General features: G+C 38.9%; 1 protein-coding gene across 6 annotated transcripts in view; it reads right to left on the minus strand.

Moving 5' to 3' along the window:
* The window catches only part of ANKRD26 (ankyrin repeat domain 26), a 76,190-nt gene extending 53,916 nt beyond the window's left edge, over positions 1-22,274 (minus strand). For 5 of the 6 annotated variants that reach the window (XR_006413980.1, XR_006413981.1, XM_044423045.1 and 2 more), the window contains exons 1-16: positions 21,791-22,274; positions 19,162-19,276; positions 17,034-17,207; positions 15,557-15,663; positions 13,504-13,641; positions 12,964-13,112; positions 6,099-6,132; positions 5,889-5,958; positions 5,409-5,469; positions 5,095-5,294; positions 2,967-3,135; positions 1,841-1,908; positions 1,406-1,496; positions 808-827; positions 644-713; positions 507-551 (exon numbers count right to left, since the gene is read on the minus strand). Coding sequence is in view for 4 of the 6 variants with exons in the window: in XM_044423045.1 (XP_044278980.1) it covers positions 507-551; positions 644-713; positions 808-827; positions 1,406-1,496; positions 1,841-1,908; positions 2,967-3,135; positions 5,095-5,294; positions 5,409-5,469; positions 5,889-5,958; positions 6,099-6,132; positions 12,964-13,112; positions 13,504-13,641; positions 15,557-15,663; positions 17,034-17,207; positions 19,162-19,276; positions 21,791-22,047 (1,768 nt within the window). In the remaining 2 variants the exon portion in view is untranslated. The remainder of the gene's footprint in view (positions 1-506; positions 552-643; positions 714-807; positions 828-1,405; positions 1,497-1,840; positions 1,909-2,966; positions 3,136-5,094; positions 5,295-5,408; positions 5,470-5,888; positions 5,959-6,098; positions 6,133-12,963; positions 13,113-13,503; positions 13,642-15,556; positions 15,664-17,033; positions 17,208-19,161; positions 19,277-21,790) is intronic. The other variant, XM_044423042.1, reaches the window with a different exon arrangement.
* Positions 22,275-23,711: the final 1,437 nt, after the last annotated feature.

Below are 23,711 nucleotides of genomic sequence, written 5' to 3' on the forward strand. Positions count from 1 at the left end.
AGAAAGAATTTTGAGAATCTCAACAAGCTCAAACAACACATGCCTGTCCATCCCTACTAATAAAAAAAAAACAATTCTGTGGTCAAAATAATCCTACAATATGAACTAGCACCAGTCTCCTAAAAATATTAATTAATGCTTAAAAGATAGGAATGAGTAACTATGTATGAAAGTGTTAAATTTTTACAATAATACTGGCTCATATATCTTCAAAGGTAAGAGAAACCTAGTCTTTGATAGATTGAAGCAGAAAATGTATGCAGAACATGCTGTCTTCTTTTCTTGAGTGAAAATAGCACTCCTAGCTTTGTGATGAAAACTTGATTTTCTTCTTTATCTTTGCAATATAATGCATTTTTAATAAATTTATATCTTGTCTTTCCACCAAAAATGGTGCTCAGAGTACAGGATAAAATGTACTAGCTTCAATATTGTCAGATACAGTGTGTTGTTATGCTTAACTTTCTAGGTGTGAGACAAAATTATATATTTAGATATCCAACAACCTTCAATATCATCTGCAGCATCTAAGCCAAGTTCTTCCATTAAATCTGAAAGGAGAAACACACATATATTTATGAAAATGTTATGAAAGTTGTCCTTCCCCACCTCATTGTAAATAATTTACTACAGCAAACTTTACCTGATTTTTGCTTTTCTCTGGCATCTCTACTAGTAGCATCATGTTCCCAATTTGCTTTATTAGTCTTTGGCTACAACAACAGAAGACAATGAAATAAGACATCACAATATTTCAATAAAGAAGTCGGTACATTTTTTGTAATGTAGGTAAAGAGTAATATTTACCTGTAAATTATCTGATTTCCCTGGGAAATGAAAAGAAGAAATTTAATTGCCTACATTGCGAGAGTCCTGCAATTTTCAGTTACCATTTAGTGTACTAAACACATGTGGAACTGTCCCTCACCCCTCACACAGAGAGAATTCAGTTTTAAGGCACTGTCCTAAGACAGGCAACTTGGTGTCCTCCAGGTGTTTGGAACTATTCCTCCCATCCTCTCTAGCCAATATGGATGATGGCTGCGGGTTACGGGAGTTGCAGTTCAAAATATCTGGAAGACACTGAACCAGCTTTCCCTGGCTTAAAACATTATGTGAGACATTAAAATTGCAATCCTATGTGAACATACTTGGGAGTAAACACCATTGAAAACACTTCGGAGTAAATTTGCATACTATTGGCCTATTTAAGAAGACAGTTCAGTTTCCAAGTCAATAATTACTTAATAAAGCAACATTATGGTGTAAAACTAATATCTGTGCAACTACCATTCTCCATATTTCGTATCAGATAGTTTTTATTCCTAAAGCATTTGTAAAATAGAGTGTGTGTGTCTGTGAGGAAAATAACAGAAAACAGGGACAATTATTATGACAAGCTTACCATTACATGGTTCTTCTGTAATGCTGTGCATTTTGGCAGGAGATATAGGCAAAGAACCAATAGTTGGCTTTCTGGGGCTTTCTGAAGTACACTATGGACAAAAATTAAAAGCCAGATGCAAATCTTGTTTAACTTTTCAATAGCAATGAAGTACATTTACTTCTACGGAACAGGAATCATCTTCTACTACAGAGAATATAAAAGTATTCAGACTCTTAAGACTTTAGTAGCCCTTTAGGTGTTTGAATTCAGTGTTCAGAAAGCAACTTTGTGAAAGGAAGATCTTCCTCTATTTCATGGAAGAATCAATTCCATAAGTGCCAAAACACATCCAAAGCTGTGTAAGTAACCTAGCTGAAGGCAATGAAATAAAAGCAAGAGTGTAGCAGAAGCTCTTTAAAAGTTATCATACTTAGTGATCCTAAAGTAATCTACCTCTGAATCCCATGGAGATTCTGTATCCTTCTGTTCCTCTTGTTCATTCATTCCTAATGTTGATGAAGCTACAAAATAAAAGATCAACTAACTTTTCATTACAAAATACAAGCTGGCAGGTAAGAGTTTAATTGCAAGGAAGTCTGTAGGTCAGATTTGCAAACAGCCATTTAGAGGCTGCTGTGCTACTCCATCCTTCCCCAGCCCAGACCTGAATGCATGCCTCTGCTACTTTGCCATTTTGCAATACCTCCTCATAGCAGCTCTGACCATTTCCTTTTTCCCTTCCCAGATGCAGAAGACCAGCAGTCCATTATTGCATACAGAAAAATCAAGCATGCACCCACTCATTCCAACACTACCCTCAGTCAATACTGTATATATGCATGCCAGGGACACAGCAGAAAACATCTAGGGGAGGGAAAGAAAGCACTGAGATTCAATACACAGGACTATTTGCATCAGGGCAATTGCTACTTGTTCCAGGCATACAGCAAATAGCAATGCTGTGATTGAAGAGCTGATCACAGCAAAGTACCTTAAGCGGGCTTCATATTACTAGCATACGATCAATACTGGTCACTTGTTGGTAGTTCAATAATTTAAATGCATGTAATAAACTAGGCCTTACCCTCCAATGTTGCCTATACAATTTGCAAGGTGGCTTTTGAGGACATGGACAACAGTAATTTGTCTTCCTGGCTGCATGTAAAGCTCCAAATAAAATGTTTGTTTAATTCTAGGAATGCTGAGCTCTTCGGAATAAGAGCTAATCAATCAGTCTTCTTGAGTATATATATCTTAAATGCCATTCAAAATAGTAACAGAATTACAACAGGCTTTTTCACAGTATGTTACATGAAGGTTGTAATCCTATGCACACTTTGGAAATAAGGCAGTGGGACTTCCAAGTAAACATTTACAGAATTATGCTGTCAGAGTACTGTTAATCCACAAACACACACACACAAATCCTCTGCTAGTTTCCCCATAATATCAAATTTACTGCAACTCAGCATTACAGATTGAACTAAAGAAATGAGAAGGCCAACAAAGATGGGACAACTTCAGAAAGATACTACAAATCTAATTTATAATATGAATATAGTAAAGCCTAGGTTTGTACCCTTTCTAACAATGCCATCTTGTGAGGGATTCGGATTCTGAGAGTTCCCTTTACAAGTTAAATGTTTATCCACAGCAACTGAAAAATTCTGATTTTCTTCTTCACCATCTTCTTCCTCCTCTTCCTCCTCATCATCCTTCTCCTCCTCCTGATCTTCTGAAGATTCTTCCTAACATAAATAATCACATTAATTCTTTACATGGGAACTATTTAATTCCATTTCTGATCATCTTCAGAATAAACAGATAATTAATTTCAGGTAAGTTTTGCAGGATGTAAGACTAATGTTGCAATCCTACGCACACCTACCTAGGAATAAGCCCTATTGAAATCAATAGGATTTGCTTCTGAAATGAGATATGTAAGATTGTACTATCAGGAACATTTTCATGTGTGAAGCTAGGGCCTTTCTATCAGAAATGCTTTTAATATTGCATGTCTGTTGTCAAAATATTATGATTAATTTTTGCAGTTCTGACAGCTTGAATTTTATTGACCAATAATATTTACTGATTCTTATTACTTAAGTATTCATGTGTCCTTTTCCACTAGCAAATCTTAAAAAATGATTCACTACTAAAAAGAAATTATTACAATCTAGAATTATAGAATTGGTAAAAGTGCCTTGAGAAGGACCTTAGAAACAAATCTTGAAAGACTGAGTGTGCTCAATAGGAAAAAAAAGTTCTTCAAATATCTATTATTTAAAGTATTTGCTATCCTCACTACCCCACTTCTGTCAAAAGGCTCCCTGAGCCACCTTCAGAGAATTCTAGTTCCAAGCCATTTAGAGCTTTGTGGTCCCAAAACACTATCTTAAACTGCCTGGAAACAAACTTGCAGGCAGTTCAGATTTGTGCAGATTTTTAAAAGTACTAGTTAACAATTTTACTGTTCTCTTCTGAACCTACTAAAGTTTCTGAACTAGTTTTAAGGACAGTGCCATGTATGACGCATCACTGTCATCTAATGTGTAATAATAATTATGTTAGCAAAAGATGCAACTGTAACAATCATGGACTAAAACATGTATTATTTTAATTATTGAGCAGAAGTCCACCTTTAACTTTTCCCAACAAATTAGATTCACTTACTTTGATATCAGGTTTCTCAGTCTCTTTTTGGAGAACTAGTGATTCATGTACTGCTTCTTCCAGTTCTTTCAAAGCCACACACTGTTTCTCACTACTATTTTGATCATTTACAAAGTAAGGATTATCAGTGTGTTCTTCAAGTTCTGACTCTGACACAGCACCTTCATCATTTTCTCCCACACTTGAACTCATAACCTTGTTACAGTGGCTACTTAAGATATGTGTAAATACAGCACCTTCTGTTGCTTCAGAAGCCTCCAATGTAGAAACAACAGTTCCATGAAATTCCTTTTGGTCCTCATGCACACTTTTGTTATTAGTCTCAGTGCACTGAAATTCATTTGGATTCTGAAATTGATCTTCACATTCATAACTATTTCTCTTTTCAAATGAATGATTGGATAGGTTATTATTTATTTTGCTAGCAGCTGTATTTTCAACTGAACCATCATAATTACCAGCAATAAATGAAATAGGAATGCCATCAGCTTCCTGTGTTTCTTCATTGTGTAAGTCACATATTTGATTATCACTATTAAAAATATTTTCTTTCTCCTCACATTCATTATCAGCTAAAGTTTTCTTCTTCCTTGACTTTTCAAAATATTCTTCCTCTTCATCTTCTATCTTGTGCTGACTTTCTACATTTGAATCCTCCCTTTCTTCACTGAAATCATCTTCTATTTCCTCCTCCTCTTCTTCCTCCTCCCCCAGTTCTTCATCTCCTTCCTCCTCCTCCTCTTCCTCCTCGTCCTCCTCTTCCTCCCCCTCGTCCTCCTCTTCATCTCCCTCTTCATCAAATTCTTCTTCCTCATTGCTTGCAGAAGAATCATTTGGATCATTCAATCCTTGCTTAGCCAGATTAATGTTTTTTTGAAGTGCTGCTTTAATGTTTTTTTGAAGTGCTGCTTCAATGTTTTCTTTTGATGATTGATTATTTTCCTTGTCATCATCTTCATAAAAACATATGTGGGTATAAAAATACATATGAAAAAGCAAATAACTGATTGAAACATGTGAATTAAAATCATTACCTGCTTAAAATCCAAGTAAGAAGTCATCTGGGAAGGTTTGGAAAAGGAGCCAGGTGAGGAATGGATGGGATGAGGGAAGGATTTGACTTGGAACAAAGGCTGAGGAAGGGGCCCATTGAGATCTTCAGCTTCAATATCTGATTTATTGTGCTGTGAAATGCCAATGTGTTCTTTTCTGATAATGCTACTTTTTTCATCTACTACATCAAAATACAAAACATACACAAAACAGTAAACAAAGAAGAAAATAATTAAAATTCACATTATACATAAGCAGGTAATTTAGTAGTAAATCTTCACGTCCAGCAACTTACTATTTTTCTTCAGCTGCTGAGAAACATTCATTAGCTGAGCCAAACTTGGTTTTTGTGGTTTCTGGAAATAAATGTTTAGGTATTAAGTTTAGATCTAAGAACAATATAACATTTTTATCCTGATCTACATGCAAAATACTTAGTCTAAAACATCCTCCAGCCTTTCAGGATATAAGCTCTGAATTTTCTTTATATCTGAACTCACCATTAATGCAACCATTTTCTTAGCCTGAGCTAAAGAGTCAATCATGCTCTCCTACACAGATTAGTGCACTCAGAGCAATCTTGTCAATCATTCTGGCCATTCCTATATTTCACCATGAGATCCACCAGGACTCTGACATAATCAGTGTTGTCAGCAGAAAACCCCACATGGGAGATTAGAAATCCTTCTGGATGCATTTGCTGCCAGGACTTGCCATCATAGCTGTCTTCTCTCCCTTGCAAGTTCAGCAGAGTTTACACAACTTAAAACTTTACCTTAGGACTGAAGTCTAATTCTTCCTCTTCTGAAGAAAGCCAGCTGTCATTATCTGTTCTTCTTGAATCTCTTAAACACACACAGGAAATAATGATGATGATGATGATGATGATGATGATGATGATGATAATAATAATAATAATAATAATAATAATAATATATCCTGTTTAATAGAACTTGCTGAATTAAGAACAATTTTACAATCTTACCTCACTGAATCTCCAGAAGAATGATCATCAATAACTGGTGGTTTTAAAAAAGCAATTAAAAATATGTTAAGATAATAGTGAGCAAAACAGTGTTTAATAAAGAATTTTTATATTTAAAAGTTTTTAAACTACAGGATATTAAGGCAGATGCATTATTTTACAAAAGGTTGGCAAGTATGAAGTTATTTTTTTAAAAACGTAGTAACTAAATAGAATTTAGCAAGCACTGAAAAGAAATCAAGATTTTGTATCACTGGGAATATATCACGTTTAGAAAATGGCAAACGAATCCATAGTTAATAGTTCTTTTGGCAGCACCATAGCACACAAATAGAAGTTCTTATGTAAATAATAAATTCCTGTGCAAGCAGCGAATTTTCCAGTTACTTTCAGTATCAAGCTCCATACATGTATCTCTACTGCAGTCTACAATATCAATAGCCACATCTGTAAAATATGAGAATGTCCACAACAAGGTGAAAATATAGATGTCTCCTTCTGAACAAAGGAAACAAAAAGAGTGAGATAAAGCAAGCAGATTATTAAGTCTTTCCAAAGCTGGCAGTGGTGTATCCACCTGCATATCCTGCTAGCTTTTTGCCCAGTGGTAATAGACTGTTGGTCAGGGGGAGCTAGGTTCCAGATTGTTCCCAATACTGTTTAATAGTGACTTGGAACTCCTAGAAAGACTTGCTTGTAAAGTTGGGATTGGATGTCATCAGTAATTGGATGAACCCCAGTTCTATTTCTCTTTTTCACTGGATGTCAGGAAGTTATTGGAAATCCTGAACTGACACCTAAACACAGTTATGGAGAGGATGTGGAAAAATAAGCTGAAATCTGATACAGGCAAGGTCATTTTTAATTATTATCCTGCTACCATGCTTTTGTTACTGTTACTTCTTTTTCTTTTAGCTCTCTGTCATTAATTGTACTTCATTCCTCTGACCATACTGTGTATATATTTTTAAACTGTTGTAAACTGAGTTGGGGGTCCAGCTGACATTTTTTTGTTATGGCTGTAGTTTTGAGCATTTCCAGTATCACAATCTTAAGAATATTTGGAAAGTTCTAAAATAAAAAATAAAAATAAAGAAAAAGTTTGGTGTTCTCCTGCAAATTCTCAAAAAGTATCAGCTTGGGAGTTCTTTCACAGCTGCAAGACTGCTTTTCTCCTAGCATCCATACCCATCTTAAAATGATCAACTACCAGTGGAAGGAGAGAGATGGCATCAGAAAGGGTTTACAAATGTTGAATATTCTTCCTAAATTTCCAGCTTTCAGCACAGGAAACTTTTGACCATGTTTGAATCGTTTCCCACAGAAACTCTGGAAACTGCAATCTTCCCAAAAAAAAGTCAAGAAGATTGAATAACACTTTCTAGAATAGGTTCTGAGCACACTCAAAAGGAATTAGAAGGTACATAGTAAAAACAATGCTAAACCTCATCTGGATAGTATAGTTTTATTCTTCTTGGTCAATAAGTAAATAGGTTTTTTAAAAAAATACATTGCTGAAGGTACATTTAGAAGAGCTTTTAGTTGTCACCTTAGCCATGTTCCCTCCACTCTCTCTTTAATACAGTCATACACACAACTTAGTAAAAATGTGGAAATATAGGAAATGAAAAACTTTGTACCAAGCATTATGAGCAAAGGCAAAGTTCATAGCAGGAGTGTCAGAATCATGATGAATTGCAAGAAACTTTCTAAAGTGGAGCAATTAGGGTACTTCCAGACAAAGCTTTTATCCTGCAACTGCCCTACAGAATTTTGGAGGAGGCACAAATACCATCATTTTCCACTGTTGACCCTCCCATGTTTTCCCATCATTAGTATTTGGGTGAGAAGTTCCTCTCAGCTTCAGAACTTTATACTGACATTCCCTCTGAATGTTAGAAAATCTCATGAACATACTGGGAACTTTATCGGGTAGATCCATGTAATATAAAACCACCAGTAATTTACTTTTGTGAAGAATAAAGCACCAACTGCTAAATTATACAATAGGTGAGGTGCTTGCACCTGTATTTAAAACAAATTGAAGTTATTGAGTAGCCTGATCAGGACTAGTACTGTGGCACACAAGTGTGTGTGTGTCAACGTTTTCTGCCCATGCCATGAACCAAGCAAAAATGGTTGCCAGGGCAAAAGGAGTTGCAAGTGGGGGAAGAGTTTTATTAGAAATAAAGGGGGGGGGGGGGTGGAGATTAATGCCACGGCATTCTCAGTTGTGACACTCTTCATAATACCTAGTTGAGGACTAATTTCCACATCAGCTTATTATAAATGGCATTTTAGGCTTAAAACTAAACTATGTACTATAAACATTTCTAAAAGCAGTAAGTGTCAACTACAGCAGGCTGTCTGAATTAAAACAAACAGCTAAACAAACTATTACAGATTTGACCCTTGGAAACAATTATACCTTTCCCTGAATCTCCTGCTGCCTGGTTGAGTGCCTGCTGCATTTCTCTAGCTATTAAGGCAAGACATGGAAGGAACAGATACAAACAGTGAATTCTTAAAATGATTACAAATATAGGAACACAGATATAAATGACAGAAAGGAACAATATTTTTTTAAAAAAATTTAAGCTGAGATGCATCAGGTATTAATATTTTTATTGTATAATTTTTATATGCTTTTGTTTGTTTTTGTTGTGACCCGCCCCGAGGCTTTGTTGCGATGGGGGCGGCATAGAAATGATTTAAATAAATAAATAAATAAATAAATTTAATCAGTGTGCTGCTCACACTGAACATCAGGACACAATGCCTCATATTAAAATTCAAGGTCAAGAAAGACAAACCATCCAACTGCTTCCCACACTAACCTATTGGGATTTTTTTCCCTCATCCTGGTCTCCCGCAGCTAAACACACCTAACCAAGTTGGGAGCGACTTAGTATCGCTGATCACAATGTTTGCAAAAATGGAATAATGTTTTTCAGGAAGATTGACTATTAACTGAGATTGAGAGATGGTCGTTGCATGTAGCATGTGACTTGCCTGTGAAAGTTCTGCAGCTATCCCTTCTAAATATAAGTGCAGTATACCATTTTGTTTATAATATCTAGCACGGATGAATGTACTCATATTACTCTGTGTTGGATTACTATAATGCGTTACACATGAGGCTACTTCTGAAGAGGGCTCAGAACATTCAACTGCAGAACTGATTAACAGAAATGTAACCGTTTCAGCCAAGTCGAAGGAAGTTGCACCAATTCTATGCGCTACATGGGCTGCTTGTTTGCTTCTGCGGTGTGCTTGCAATTATCTTTAAAATCCTAAATGGCTTGGGACACAAATTCCTGAAATATCATGCCCTTCCAAACTACCCTTCCCATGCTTTAAGATTTCTAAGGAGGTAGCCTTTTCTGTACTAGTGCCGTTTCCCAAAGAGGTATGGCTATCACTAACATTACTGTTTCTGGAAACAGGCTAGGGTTTTAAAAATTGTCTTGGCATGTTGTATTTGTATAGTCTTTTGCTGCCTGTTCCTCTAGAATTATTATGAAGGACATTGTTAATTGCAGTTATTTTTGTTTACATCACAACTTGCATCAAATGTAATACCAGACAACCAAGAGTTAAACCAGAAGCAGTGTGCTTGTTCACTCCCACTTTCCCCAGCCAGTTCATAATAAACAACTTGGTGTTACATGTGAACCAGATCATTTTGTGTATCACCTTTAAGTCCACCGGGTTTAGAGTGGTAAGGAATTGGTTTAATATATTATTACTATATATTACATGTATATTGCACCTTTTTCCTTTTGCTCCATTCCATTTTATCCTCACAACAACCCTGTGTGGTAGGTTAGGCTGAGAGTGTCATGAGTTCAGATTTTCCTTTTTTGACTATTCAAAAGCTGCAAAGCATTTTCCTTGCAAAGCATTCTTTATGACTCAAAAACCACTAATCACCCAGAATGAATCTCTGAGCAGGCATAGAGTGGTTTGTTGAACCCAATCTAGTATTCACATTCATAAGGAGAACTCTCCTTATGAGCATGCCTGGGCTCCATCCCTTCGGGAAGGGCCTTCTGAAAGCAACCTCACTGCCTCTGCACATGCCAGTCCTCTAATTGGGCTGCCCTCCTCTGCTGACACTGTGTGATGGGGTCAAGAGCCTGAGCTGCCTGGTCTGGATCTGAGAAGCTCCCATATTCAGAGTCCCTCTCATTTGCTATATATCTTGAATATTCCCAAGAACTGCCTGGGGAGTCTGGTGTGAGAGTCTCTGCTTCTCTCCTCTCATGTCTCAGCACAGCCCATACTCCCCAACTCCCTCCCATTCTGCTTCATAGACCAGTTCTGATTCCTCTGAAGTCCAGCCAGGAGTCCTTGAGAACGAGTGCCCAAAGCAGCCTTCTCACTCACAAGAGAGAGTGGCCCTGGCTTCTATTTCTTCCTGTACTATCTCCCCTGAGATATACGTAGCCTCTGAGATGATCAGCTGGCATCCATTTTAGAGCGCTCCTGCTTGTGATACAGCAGAGAGAAAGGATCTTTTCAGTACTGGCCCTTGGCTGTGGAATGGCCTCCTCAATGAGGTGTGCTTTGTACCTATTTGTTTTGGTGCCAGGCAAAGACTTTTTTTCTATGCTCAGGTTTTCACATACTGTTTGACTTGAATAGATCAACGCACATACTGTCTACCTCTCTTGATTGCTGTTTTAAAGTAATTTGTTATTCTATTTGCTGCTTTTTGATTTGTCCTAAAGTAATTAAGATGTTAATTTGTTTTTATTTTTTTTATTTTATTTTGCTCACAGAACTTCTGTAACTGGGTGGCTGATAAAAACAAGTAAGTTAATAAATAAGTAGGTGACATCCTGGCTTAACCAAAGATTCACCATAGATAAATATAGTTTATAAGATATCCTATATTTTCCAGATGCTGTCATATCTGAGGAGAAAAAAGAAAAAAAAAGACAGGATTGTATCAGTTGATACAACCTGTCTAGGGAAAGGGACATGTTTAATGATTCAGTTCTTGCTTAGAGCTAGCAAGCTTATTGGGAATTTAAAAATGAAAAATGATAAGCCTTAAACTATACAGATTCTTTGAAGCATTTCAGGAACAATAGTAAGCTTCATAATGTATACTCTGCTACTATTTGTCCTTCTAGAACAGGAGCAATGTTGAACTTCTGCCAGTTTGGAGGTTTCAAAATGAACGGTCTCAGAAGAACTGATACAAAGATCTATATTGGAAAAAAATGCTATTCAATTTGTTGATAAATAATCCTGAGTTGGGGTGAGCAATGATGAAGCCAAGGTTACCAATGACATTATTCAGAAAGGAAAAACAAAATGGACTGTTACAAAACAAAAGAGTCTCTCCAAATTTGGGTGAAAATGCAACTAAAGGACAAACTTCAGTTTGCTTAGATACACAGTGATGCATACTAGCGCAAGACATTTCACATTTTATTACTAGTACTACTATTACATTTTTAACTGCAAGTAACCCAATGCAACTCATATGGTTTTCTTCCTCTCCAAGTTATCTCACAACAGCCCTGCAAGGTAGGATAAACAAAGTCAGTGACTGGCCCAAAGCCATATTCTGAGCTTCATGGCTGGATAGGGACTACTAATCTCTCGGATCTCAGCACTCTAACTACTGTAGAACACTGGTTCTCTATAGGCTGATGTGGTTTGAACCAGCAATGTGTAATCAGGAAATAGATCTTGCTACAGTGTAGACCAGGGGTCCTCAAACTTTTCCATCAGGGGGCCAGTTGAAAGCCACCGGTGCTGGGCGTGGGCCAGAAAGGTGGTGCTGGTGGTGCATGCGAGCTGGTGTGGGAGCAGGTGGGGTGTGTGCAGGAGCGCACGCTGAGGTGGGGGTGGGCTGAGCGGTGAGGCAAGGTGAGGCGAGGCACAGGTGGGCATGCATGGCGAGGGGAGGGGAAGCAGGGGCGGGCACACACCGCAAGGCAGGTGCACAAGGCAGCGGCTTGCTCACTTGGCGATCGTTTTCTCCAAGCGAGCAAACTGCTGCCTCCCCCCAAGCAGGGCGAGGTGGATGGCGGCGGGCGCACATGGCAGGTTCAAACGGGCATGGGGGGGCCGGATAAATGGGCATGGCAAGCCGATAGTTTGAGGACCCATGGTGTAGACAGTAAAATGAACACATTGCAAATGCATTAAAACAAAACAGAAGAAAACTTCTATGCTAGAGATTACTACGAAAGGGATGAAAAATAAAGCTGCCAGTATTGTTACATCCTAATATATATGATAAAGGAACACTTGGAATATTGTGAGCAATTCCAGCCAATCTATCTTGAAAAGAATTATCACAGAACTGTAAGAGGTTCAAAAAGGGCAATCAAAATAATCACAATGTGGAGAAACTTCCCTATATAATATCTGCAGCTTTTTAGTTTAAAAAATTGACAGTGAAGGCAGCATGATAGAAATGTATAAGTTCATGCATGGTGTGTAAAGTGGGTATGGAGAAGTTTTACTCTCACTCTAACACCTATTGAAGTTGACTGGTGAGAGTTAGAAAAGACAAAAAAGAAGTAATTCACCCAATACATAATTAATTTATTAATTCACTGCCACAAGATCTTGTGATGGTCACTGCCTTTAATAGAGAATGAGTCAAATTCATGGACAATGTGACTAGTAGCCATTCATAAGACCTAACACCTATACCAAACATCCTGCTTCAGTGACAATATTCTACTAAATACCAGTTGCTGGAAGCAAAAGCTGAAGAGGCTACTGTCCTCATGTTAGAACCATCTGTCTGGTCACTGCAGGAAACAGGCTATTGGAAACGCCTTTGACCTTATTCAAAGCAGAGTATTCCTTATGTTCTCAGTACATAAAATCATACCTTCCTTATTTGTGGCAGGTGCACCCAACGTAATACCAGTATCACCAGCTTTTTCTGGACTGCTCAATACAGACAGGACTTTTTGATCATCAGGGGAATCATCTTCTGTATTTTTCCATTTGGAATAGTCAGCAATATACTGAATCAAGCTAATGAGAAAAAAATACTTTACAAAACTTTGTGACAATGTAACATTTTAAAAGATAAAAGGCTATAAAAAAGATAAGCTGAAACCAGAAGAAAGGGTTTAGCCTAACTCTATGCATAATTTCCTAATTTTGTGCAGGGCTTTTTTTCTTTCCAGAAATTCACTCTTTTGTGCCAACCCAAACACTTTTGGTTAAAAGGTATCAGTGAGGATTGATGAAAAGCAAACAATTTGTTTCTTGGCTTGAGTACAGAGAAAGATGTTTGAAAATTATGATCACAATTCAGCTAATGGGCAGTATCAAATGAAATTGATGATAATTATTCAGAACTTTTTGGCTGATGGATTGCTTTACTAATACAATTTGGGAAACTTTAGAAATAAAAACTTACATAGGATCATCACTTATCATTGCATAATCATCAGCTGACCATCCACTTTCATCTCTATGGAAAACATCTGATCCATGTAGGAGAAGAACATTTGTTAAATCACGTCTTTTATTAGAGGCAGCAATCAATAAGGCAGTTCTGAAACAGAAAAAAAAAGACTTCACCTCACTTGTTCATTTGACTTAGATATTTCATCACCACTGTTTCAATATATTGGGATTAAATTTTCCTAATTCTCTGTTGCAAAAAGCAGAGCATTGTACACTTTCATAATATTCTAATATAGTTTGTAGAAATATGATCATTAGATATCCCTTCACAAATAGGTTTTATGAGTTTCCAATCCTTACAAAACAACCTTATTTCCACTGTTTTAAATTGAAAACAAAACAAAACACTTGTTTTGTTGATGTGTTAAAACACCTGTTTAAGTGTTATTTATTTGTTAAAACACTAGCTAAAAAAGAAAACTACATATTCAAAGATACTTTGAACTGAGATATCAATCCCTTTTTTAAATGTGCTTAATTGAATGAATATCTACTTCTGAGTTCATTATATCTGATGAAACTTTCTCTTATAGAAGTTTAGACTAAGCAGCACTTCCACCTCTGTATTAGATGAGTCACTTAAATGAAAGAGGTAAGAAGAGAAGGACAAAAAAGAGAGGAAGTTTGCACAAACCAGCTTTTAATAAAAAATTAAATCTGAGGTCCAACACACACACACACACACACACACACACACCCCTGCACTTTTGCCTAAAAGCAACTTTCCAATTCTATCATGATTTAACTGAACAGAAAAATACCTCCATCACCTAAACCAGGAGTGGGAAATCCCTGGCTCCTTTGTGAAGCAGAGGGTATCATGGGGCAAAGGCCACATCTCTGACAACCTTCAGGCCCAGGCCAAAACACTGGCTGGAGCTTCTCCAGCCTGAACTTTTGTCAGAGAATGCCTGCACACAACACTGCCAACGCAATCAATGCACTGTCTATTATTATTAATATTGTCATCATCATCGATTAAATTTAGGCATCCTTTCCACTACAAAAACTGGTCTCCAACCCTGGCCTCAGAAAGCCCATCAGCACTGAAGCTACCTCAACAGAGAATAATCTCTGACTCAATGGCATCACTTCAGAGCAAGGAGAGACATACCGGGGATGATGCTTTGACTCTACATGGAAGTCTCATTCAACTTCTAAGTAAACATGCTAGAAATGTGTGAGGAATCCATTTGCGGGAGGAAATCCATCAGATTCCCTGGACATTCATGGGATGCACTGGGCAAGTGGCATGCCTCTTCCATGTCACCTGCCGCAGCCCAAATGGCTTCAACATGTGGTATGGAAGAAGGATGCCGCTAGAGGTTGTGCAAGGCTCAATTCCTTGAGAGACCCACACAGCCACTACCAGTGCTTCTGCAGCACCCAAATGACTGCTACACAGAGCATAGAAGAGGGATGCTGCAAATGTTCTGTTCCTGGTGAGCCCTGTGCAACTGCTAGCAGCCTCCCCCTTCTTCTGTGGCCCATGTAGCAGCTGTTTGAGCTGCAACATCTGACACAAGTTTGGCAGGAATGGAGCCCTGCATGATTACTGCACAAGCGGTGTCTCTCCGCTGCACTATCTGCAGTAGTCTTTGTGCTGCTGCAGTAGATGTGAAAGAATGTTAGCAGTTGCACAACCTTTGTTTCATGAGTGTTTGTGGATTTCCTTTTGGCTCAGCTCAATTTGCAAGACTAGGCAGAGCATACAAAGAAGTCTCCAAAATACTAGATGGATGACTCTACCAGGGTTCATTCCAATCCTAATACACACATATAATTGTATTATCAAAGCTGGTACCAAAGCCTGGTAATACATTTTTAGATTCACAAACATGGAAATAATAATTACAACCAGTTGATAAAGAGCTCTTATATCCAAGAAGTTATCTCAGCCTGTTCATTTGTCATTGTTACTAAAAATAGATTTGCAACAGCTACTTCAAAAAGAATTCTAATTTCTTTAGAGAAAGCATGCAGGTAACTGATTCATACCATACCTTCCTGACTTGTCTGTAGCATGTACTGATGCTCCTTTTTCAAGAAGAAACTCCACCATTTCTCGATTATTTTCAGTTACAGCAAGAATTAGAGGTGTACTCCCATCCTACAAGAACAAAAATAAATTAGAAGCTATGTCATTCACATTTTTCCCACTCTACAATGATTTAATATGCAAAGCTTTGCTAACATGCCACTTCATTCACAGAAAGATGATTACACATACAAGGCACAATTCTACAACCAATATCCAGGTATGAAATAGGAATAAACTCCAACAGATCATTTTTTCTTTAATGAAACATCATGATTGAGTTTGAAAGCTGCTATCTAAAAGTTAATAATAGAATACCAGCTGTATTTCAGAGAAATGAAATACAGTGTAGCTTTGCAAAAACAAAACAAAAAAGTATAGAGGTCCTCACAACCCTGAAAACAATCAGTGGAATGATTGATGCCAAGACCAATTTTCACAAATAATTTGCTTTAAGACAAATACACCAGCTTAATAGTCATACAATTTATCATAAATAAACCATACATACATAAATATATCACAGCAATATATTAATCAACAATAATAAATATTTTGGTCACAAGCAGTATGTATCAATTTTTAAGCATGTTAGCAGGTATTGTATTTCTTATAAAGGCCAGTCCTGCCTATAGGCTGAACAAGGAGTAATAAATTTAGCACAACAAGGCTTAGCAGGACTGGGTCTGTGCCAGTCATATTACCTCAACCTAAAAAGAACGATGGGAGAACATAATAAATATGGACTACAGAGGGAATTGCTTTGTTTAGGTTAGGCAACAAGGTTGTTAACAGTGTTATCTTCCTGAAACTGACCCCTTTAAGCATAAATTGGATTCCCTACAGATAATAGTTGGCCACCAATAACTGGGGTTGGAAACAAATGTTTCCTCCCTTTCTTTTAAAATAAAAGATGATTTACCTACTAGATGACAGTTTTGGCACTGAATAATTAAGCTAATTATTGCTCACTGTGATGAGAATGAACTGCACACTAGTTCACCAAACGCGTCTGCTCCTTCCATCATGCTAACAAGCAAACAAACCAGGAAGCTGAAGATTATGGTCATAATCTACAGTCAAGATCATGATTAGCATGCCAAAACAACCCAAGATTTCTAACCCAACAACTAACTTTATTTTTAAGCTATTTTAACAAATCCTAGCTTTCTTGAATGCATTACTCATAATCCCAGATTAAGATGGCATATGAAGCTTTTTCCTCCCAGTTTATCTATTAACACAACAGGAGAAGCAAAGCAAGAGCCAACATTCTTGTATCTTATTCCATGTAGTTTATTAAGACAGAACATTTATCTTATCTTTATGGACAAACAGCATCAGTGCATAAAGTAACACCTTTTCCCTAAACTATGCCAAAGAATATAAAGAGAAAGAAATGTCTCGACCTATTTTAAGACATTAAACATATCACATTTTACCTTATTTTTTGCTTCAAGATCAACATTATGTTCAAGTAAATGTTTTGCTATAGATATGCTAGAATTAGAGGCAGCAAAGTGGAGGGCAGTGTTATTGTTGATGTCCATAGGAGAAGGGTCTGCTCCATGCTCAAGTAGGTAAGCTACACAGAATTCTTGCTGACATTGTACAGCCTGTAACATTTGAGAATAGGTTAGATCCTTAAGTTGTGTTAATGCAGCCAAATAATTAACTCTGTCAAAATTTAATACACCCAACTGGATTTTCATGACATCAAAATGCATTGAAGTTTGCTACCCTCAACAGGTTGATGTATCATGTAAGCCAGGGCCATTCCTGTAAGATGGCTTATTAGAGGACAACAAGTTGCAATTGACAATACATGGGTTGTTGTATTATTTGAACCTGTACTACTAACCACACCACATATATCAGGAATTGGCTAATGAGTCATAGTCCCAAGGAAACCACCAGTTACAGCTGCCCACAAATGCTGAAATGGCACTTGGAAGCAGCTGGGAGTGGCTTTCTTACCCTCCTTGCAGAAACCATGACCAGCTTTTGACTTACTCTGGCTTTTTACCTATTTAGCCTTCCCCTCTACCTCCCCAAGATGCACAAAAAACGGGCTTGGCAACCAGTTATCATGATCCCCATTTTGACAAACACTGACTGCCCCATTCAAGTGCCTCTGTGACACCATGGAATGCCTGTCAGTTTTTTTTTTTTTTTTTTTTTTTTTAAATAGGGTTGGCATCTGCATCTTGGCAATAGGGAGCTCTGAGGACATTGCCCCAAAAATTTTAAAATCAATTCAGCTTCTGGAGTTGTTCTATGGATGCCAACCCTTCAAGAGTCTTATTAGCTGACAACTAGGGAAAGGGACTTTTCAATTATGTTATTTTATGGTTTTATTTTATTGTTCTCATATTTTGTTGTACACTGCCCAGAGAGCTTTAGCTATGGGCCGTATAGAAATGAAATTAATAATAATGCATACTAATGTATAATTTAAAAAGCCACACTTGCATGAATGTGGAATTTCATGTTTGTGTGTGCATGGAAATTTGAATAATCTCTAAGGCAATGAATTTTGGTGGAGATGTGTTGACAAGATACAGTAGGTACCAACCCTAGGCATTGCCCCAAAGAGGCTCCAAATACGTTCATTTCCCCTTTGGTTTATTTTGAAAGCTGTCAAAAAATGAGCTATCAAGAGAAATTATTTTTTGCATGCAAAAAAGGCATAGCATGATTTACAGCCCCCTTTCAGCAAGGTCCTCATCATTCTCATCTTGACATTCCTTAGGGTGAGGAACATTTTGTAATTTTTTTCCCTGATGCACTATCTGCATACAAAATTTAAAAAAAAAAAAAAAGAATTGCCCCCTCTTTGAGGTGGAAAGGTGTTTTGACAGTTTATAAAAGAGGGTCGGGGAGGGGGGTGAAGAAGGGCATATGCTTGTATATGTGAGCAAAGATCACCTGAGCCCCTGGTTTCTCTGGACAGCTCACCTTTTAACAGCTATAAAGGGAAGTGGGGGGAGCTATCTGGAGCCTTTGGAGGCAAAGTTCAGGGTTGGATCCCGCTGCATCTTGACAGCAGGAAGCACTCAGGGCATTGCCCAGAAAAACTTCAAATTTCCACACTTACACAACTGCAGACTAACAAACCAACCTATTTGGGCACAACTTGTTTTCATCAGGGGCTGTCAGTCTTTTTCAAAATGGGGGTCTTGTGATCAGCAAAGCAACAAAAGTGTAAACAAGAAAAAAATGGCAAACTGGAAGTGTCTCACAAACATAGCAGGTAGGGAGGAAACAAGTTGGTCCTGCCACAGTGTCCCTAAGGAGCAAGAAAGAAGGAAGGGAGCCAACAACCCATGGTGAATCTGACTGTCAAGCACACTGTGAGTTCTTCACAGAGCCAAGCCACTGTGGCTTACTGCCAAGTGGGTTGGTATGATATGCAACTATGCTCAGTATAACAGGAAAGGAAAACCTCTAGCCTACAGGCTAGCTGGACTACACTGCCTTAGACAACACCCTCCCAAGCCGTTTTAATCAATTGAAAATTTCATCTAGATACGTTACATGCAAAATTGCAGTATTATATTTCATACATACCTTCATTAGTGGAGTTCTCTTGTCTTTATCACAGATATTTAATTCACATTTGTTGTCTACCAAGAAAGTAACAATATCTGTATATCCACTGGCACAGGCAAAGTGCAAAGGAGTTCTGTAAGGTATACCATCCATTGATCAATTATTTAGGAAAAAATGTTTTTCCTGAAGGTTATCTGACAGCTTAAACTTGGGACTGTCCCATTTTATCCTCGCAACAATAATAAAAGTTAGGGTGGTCCAAAGTTTTGTGGAAGATTTGGAGTGAGCCATTTAGGCCACTAGGTTTCAACCACCAGCTCTCACCCGATTGATTTTCCAGACAGACTATTTCTGGAAATCAGTAAGAACTTCTACATTGTTCAACTTTGATTCTTACAGCACAGGAAAAAAATCCAAAAGGGTAACACACATTTCAAAATAATAATCAACACAAAGTAACCAAAAAGAAGTATGGTATTCAGCACAGTGTATGTATGTTTATGTCTTTAGTCAAAAATAGGACCCACCAAATATAAAATTGAAGGCTGAGTTAATCAATGTTATATGTAAACTAAAATAACTTTTTTGTACTTTTCCCCACTTTGGAAGGTAAATAGTCTTTTGTCATTTTCAGTAGAACCAAAACAACATTGAAGAGTCTAAGTGTATCCAGAACAAGCCCAAAAATCTAGAAGGCATCAGGTTGGAAAAGGCTGCGCCAGTGTAGAAATTAATGACTAGGCACAACATTTGCAATCATGCTAGACTAAAAACCCTAATGTGAACAATATAAAATAAGAAAGATAGAAAGGACTTGGAAATGGGCATAGCAATGTACAGTACCATAACCTAATTTGTATAATAACAAATGGTAATAAGTAGCTGTGGTAATAACTGTGAGAAGTAATCAGATTAAGAAATAAAAATGAAATTAAGAATACACCCAAAAGTCAGCCTTGAAGGAAATGAAGATTTTTAAGCCTCCTCAACAGACTACAGAATATTAACTTGAAAAAAAGATTCCCAAATGTAGGGATGGCATATTATTTCCTATATAGAAGCACCTACAGTGCTGGAACTTTTTAAAGCACATAAAATGTTAAGTTTGCTTCTCTTCATATGAGGAGATCTCTGAAAATGAGGCCACAGGTCTTGTATTTCATGACTGTGGCATAGTGAGGTTTAGTATCAGACTTAGACAAGGAGAACCAAGGTACAAGTTCTTCACTCATCCATGAAGAAAAGCAACATTTAACTGCCATATCCCTCAGCTTATCCTACTTCACAGGATTGAATGTTTTGGGTTAGGGTGGTCTTTTTTTTTTTTTTTTTTTTTTTGGTATAAAGATAAAAATGGGATAATAGTTTAGTAGGCTGAGTTCTTGAAGGAAAAGTGGGATGCCAGATGGATAGGCTGGTGATATAAATATGAGATATTTACTCTGAACTTGCTCATGAATAGGTAATAGGGGTTTCATACTAACCCCTCACATGCTGAAAGCACATGAAAAGGGTTGGAGTCACATTAGCTAGCAAACCCCCTTCCAATATTCAGTGCTTTGTGAAGTGATCCTAAGCACTTGCATCCATATCTGAAAGAGCCATCCATAAAGTAAGTAAAAGGGATGATAATTTTAAAAAGGGCCTTCTCAGTGGCTGCCCCCCACCTTTGGAAGGGGCTTCTTAAAGAGGTCCTCCTGGCACTGTCACTACTTTCATTTTGGTACCAAATGAAAACCATCCTCTTTTGCAGGTATTTAGCAATTTGATTTTAATACCTGATTATAAGAGCTCACTCTTCTCCAGCAGATTTCTGCCCTCTCCTCACCCATACTTGTAATTGTAATGTTTAATTAATTAATTGTAATTAATGTATGCTAATGCTGTTAGTTGTTTAGACAGCGCTGTCAGGCTATTCCACTACTTTCATTTTGGTACCAAATGAAAACCATCCTCTTTTGCAGGTATTTAGCAATTTGATTTTAATACCTGATTATAAGAGCTCACTCTTCTCCAGCAGATTTCTGCCCTCTCCTCACCCATACTTGTAATTGTAATGTTTAATTAATTAATTGTAATTAATGTATGCTAATGCTGTTAGTTGTTTAGACAGCGCTGTCAGGCTATTCAGCGGCATATAAATTTGAAAATAAATAAAAATGGAGGAAGGGTTGTTTCTTCTAGAAGTAATCCTATTTGAGCCAGAATTTCCCCAAGGATTATACGTAGAATCACAGAATGGTAGAGTTGGAAGGGGCTAATAAGGTCATCAGGTCCAATCCCCTGCTCAGTGCAAGGGCTCCAAACTAAAGCCTCATGAGCTCACGTGTACATCAGTAAATATGAACAGTCCCCTCACATGGTTGACCACATCTGCAGTACATGCACGACCAGTGCGAGCAAGACTAACAGGAATGACCCCACAACTTTTCCACTTGAAACTTAGTTTCAACCTGTGGTCGCGTGAAACACCGTCCTGCCTTTCCGTCCCAATGACATGTCTGCCGCCTGACAGCACAATCCCGCACTCGGAAGCGCATCCCGCTGAGCTCAAGAAGGCTTACGCCCATGTAATCGAGCGAAGGAGTGCAGCCTAACTTTCCGAAGCCACGAAGCGGCCTCGGTCGCATCGCAGCCCCTCTCCCACCTGTCGGCTCTGTCCTGCTCGTTGAGGTCATGCTTCTGCAGGAGCTGCCGGAGTTCGCCGATGTCTCCTTCGGCCGCTGCCCGGTGCAGTTTGCCGAGCTCCTTGCTCCGCACCTTGTAGCTGCCGCTCCCAGCACAGCCAAATGGGGAGGCGCAGGAGGCGGGGGCAGAGATCACGCACCGGGCCGGGGACGGTGGTGGCGGCTGCTGCTCCTTCCTTTTCCTCCCCAGCCGCAAGATCTTCTTCATCTTCTTCATCCTCCTTGGGAAGGCCTGGGCAGAGGGGAGGAGGCGCTGCAGTCACGGCATCGGCCGCCTCCACGAAGCCACTCCTGTACCCACCATGGTCTCTGCAGGAAATAGCATTGGCGCCCCGCGGGGGTCCAGAGGCCCCCAGACACCGGCCTGGCGACCTTCGTTGAAGCGTCCCGTCAATGGAGAAGGAGGGACCAAGGAGCTCCTACGCGAGAGCGCGCGTCTCGTCAGCACCGGGAGAGGCGGAGAGCCTGAGGGAGAAAAAGCCTAGGCTCGAACACGGGAGCCAAGGCAACGGCTTCCCCGGGGAGGGACTACGCATGCGTACTAAAGAGCCTTCTAGTCCCGCCTCCCAGAAGAACCTATTGCCTGAAAAGCGCATGCGCATTCCCCCTCGCCGCCGCGTTTTCTATCCCCGAGTTCTATACGCGGGGCGACGCAGGATTTTAGGGAAAAACAGCTTATGATTTCGTAGCTGCGACGCCAGCGACAATATTGGGTAACAATCCATGTTAGGCCTTTCAAGCGTAGACTCCTTGAAGAATTAGCTTAGACTCGTTGAAGTCCCATTCATTTTAGGGGAGCTATTCAGGAGAGTTCAGTGATTCCTATGTTAGTGGGGTGCCTCATTCATTTCAGTATTAATTCCAAACTTTATAGGAACTATCTGTGGTGCTGAACTTCATCACCAAGGCAGGTTTACTACCAGGGCTACTTCGTATAAAAGAGTAAGTGCTGCAATGAAGAAGGAGGCCCAGTGGCATGTGAGCCACCAACTTCTCATGGGTCTACCCTAACATTAGATACACTATCATATTTGGAAACCCCTCTGAACGGATCAATGTTGAAACTTTATCAATAGTAAAGGGACTGCTAAATAGATAGTAGTTTTGCCATAAAACTTTCCCTATAGTTGATTTAGGTTCCTTTAAACTCAATGGCCCTTCTGAGAAAACATACACAGGATTGCACTCCAAGGTCACCGCGGATGGGGACTGCAGCCAAGAAATTAAAAGACGCTTGCTCCTGGGGAGGAAAGCTATGGCAAATCTAGACAGCATACTAAAAAGCAGAGACATCACCCTGCCAACAAAAGTGCGTATAGTCAAGGCTATGGTTTTCCCAGTTGCAATGTATGGCTGTGAAAGCTGGACCATAAGGAAGGCTGAGTGCCAAAGGATTGAGGCCTTTGAATTGTGGTGCTGGAGGAGACTTCTGCAAGTCCCTTGGACTGCAAGGCGATCAAACCAGTCAGTCCTAGAGGAGATCAACCCTGACTGCTCTTTAGAAGGCCAGATACTGAAGATGAAACTCAAATACTTTGGCCACCTAATGAGAAGGAAGGACTCCCTGGAGAAGAGCCTAATGCTGGGAACAATAGATGGCAAAAGAAGAAGGGGACGGCAGAGGATGAGGTGGCTAGATGGAGTCACTGAAGCAGTTGGTATGAGCTTAAGTGGACTCTGGGAGATGGTGGAGGACAGGAAGGCCTGGAGGAATGTGGTCCATGGGGTCGTGATGGGTTGGACACGACTTCGCGACTAACAACAACAACTACTACTACTTGAACCTACTTGATGCAGCTCAAAACTGTTCACAGCAGAAGTTGACTTTCTGTCCTATAAATGGGTTGGTTCTCTTTACCCACCAGCAAACTAATCATATCT

Source organism: Varanus komodoensis, unplaced genomic scaffold, assembly GCF_004798865.1.
Source record: "Varanus komodoensis strain SLA01 unplaced genomic scaffold, ASM479886v1 scaffold13_1, whole genome shotgun sequence".
Taxonomy (NCBI): domain Eukaryota; kingdom Metazoa; phylum Chordata; class Lepidosauria; order Squamata; family Varanidae; genus Varanus; species Varanus komodoensis.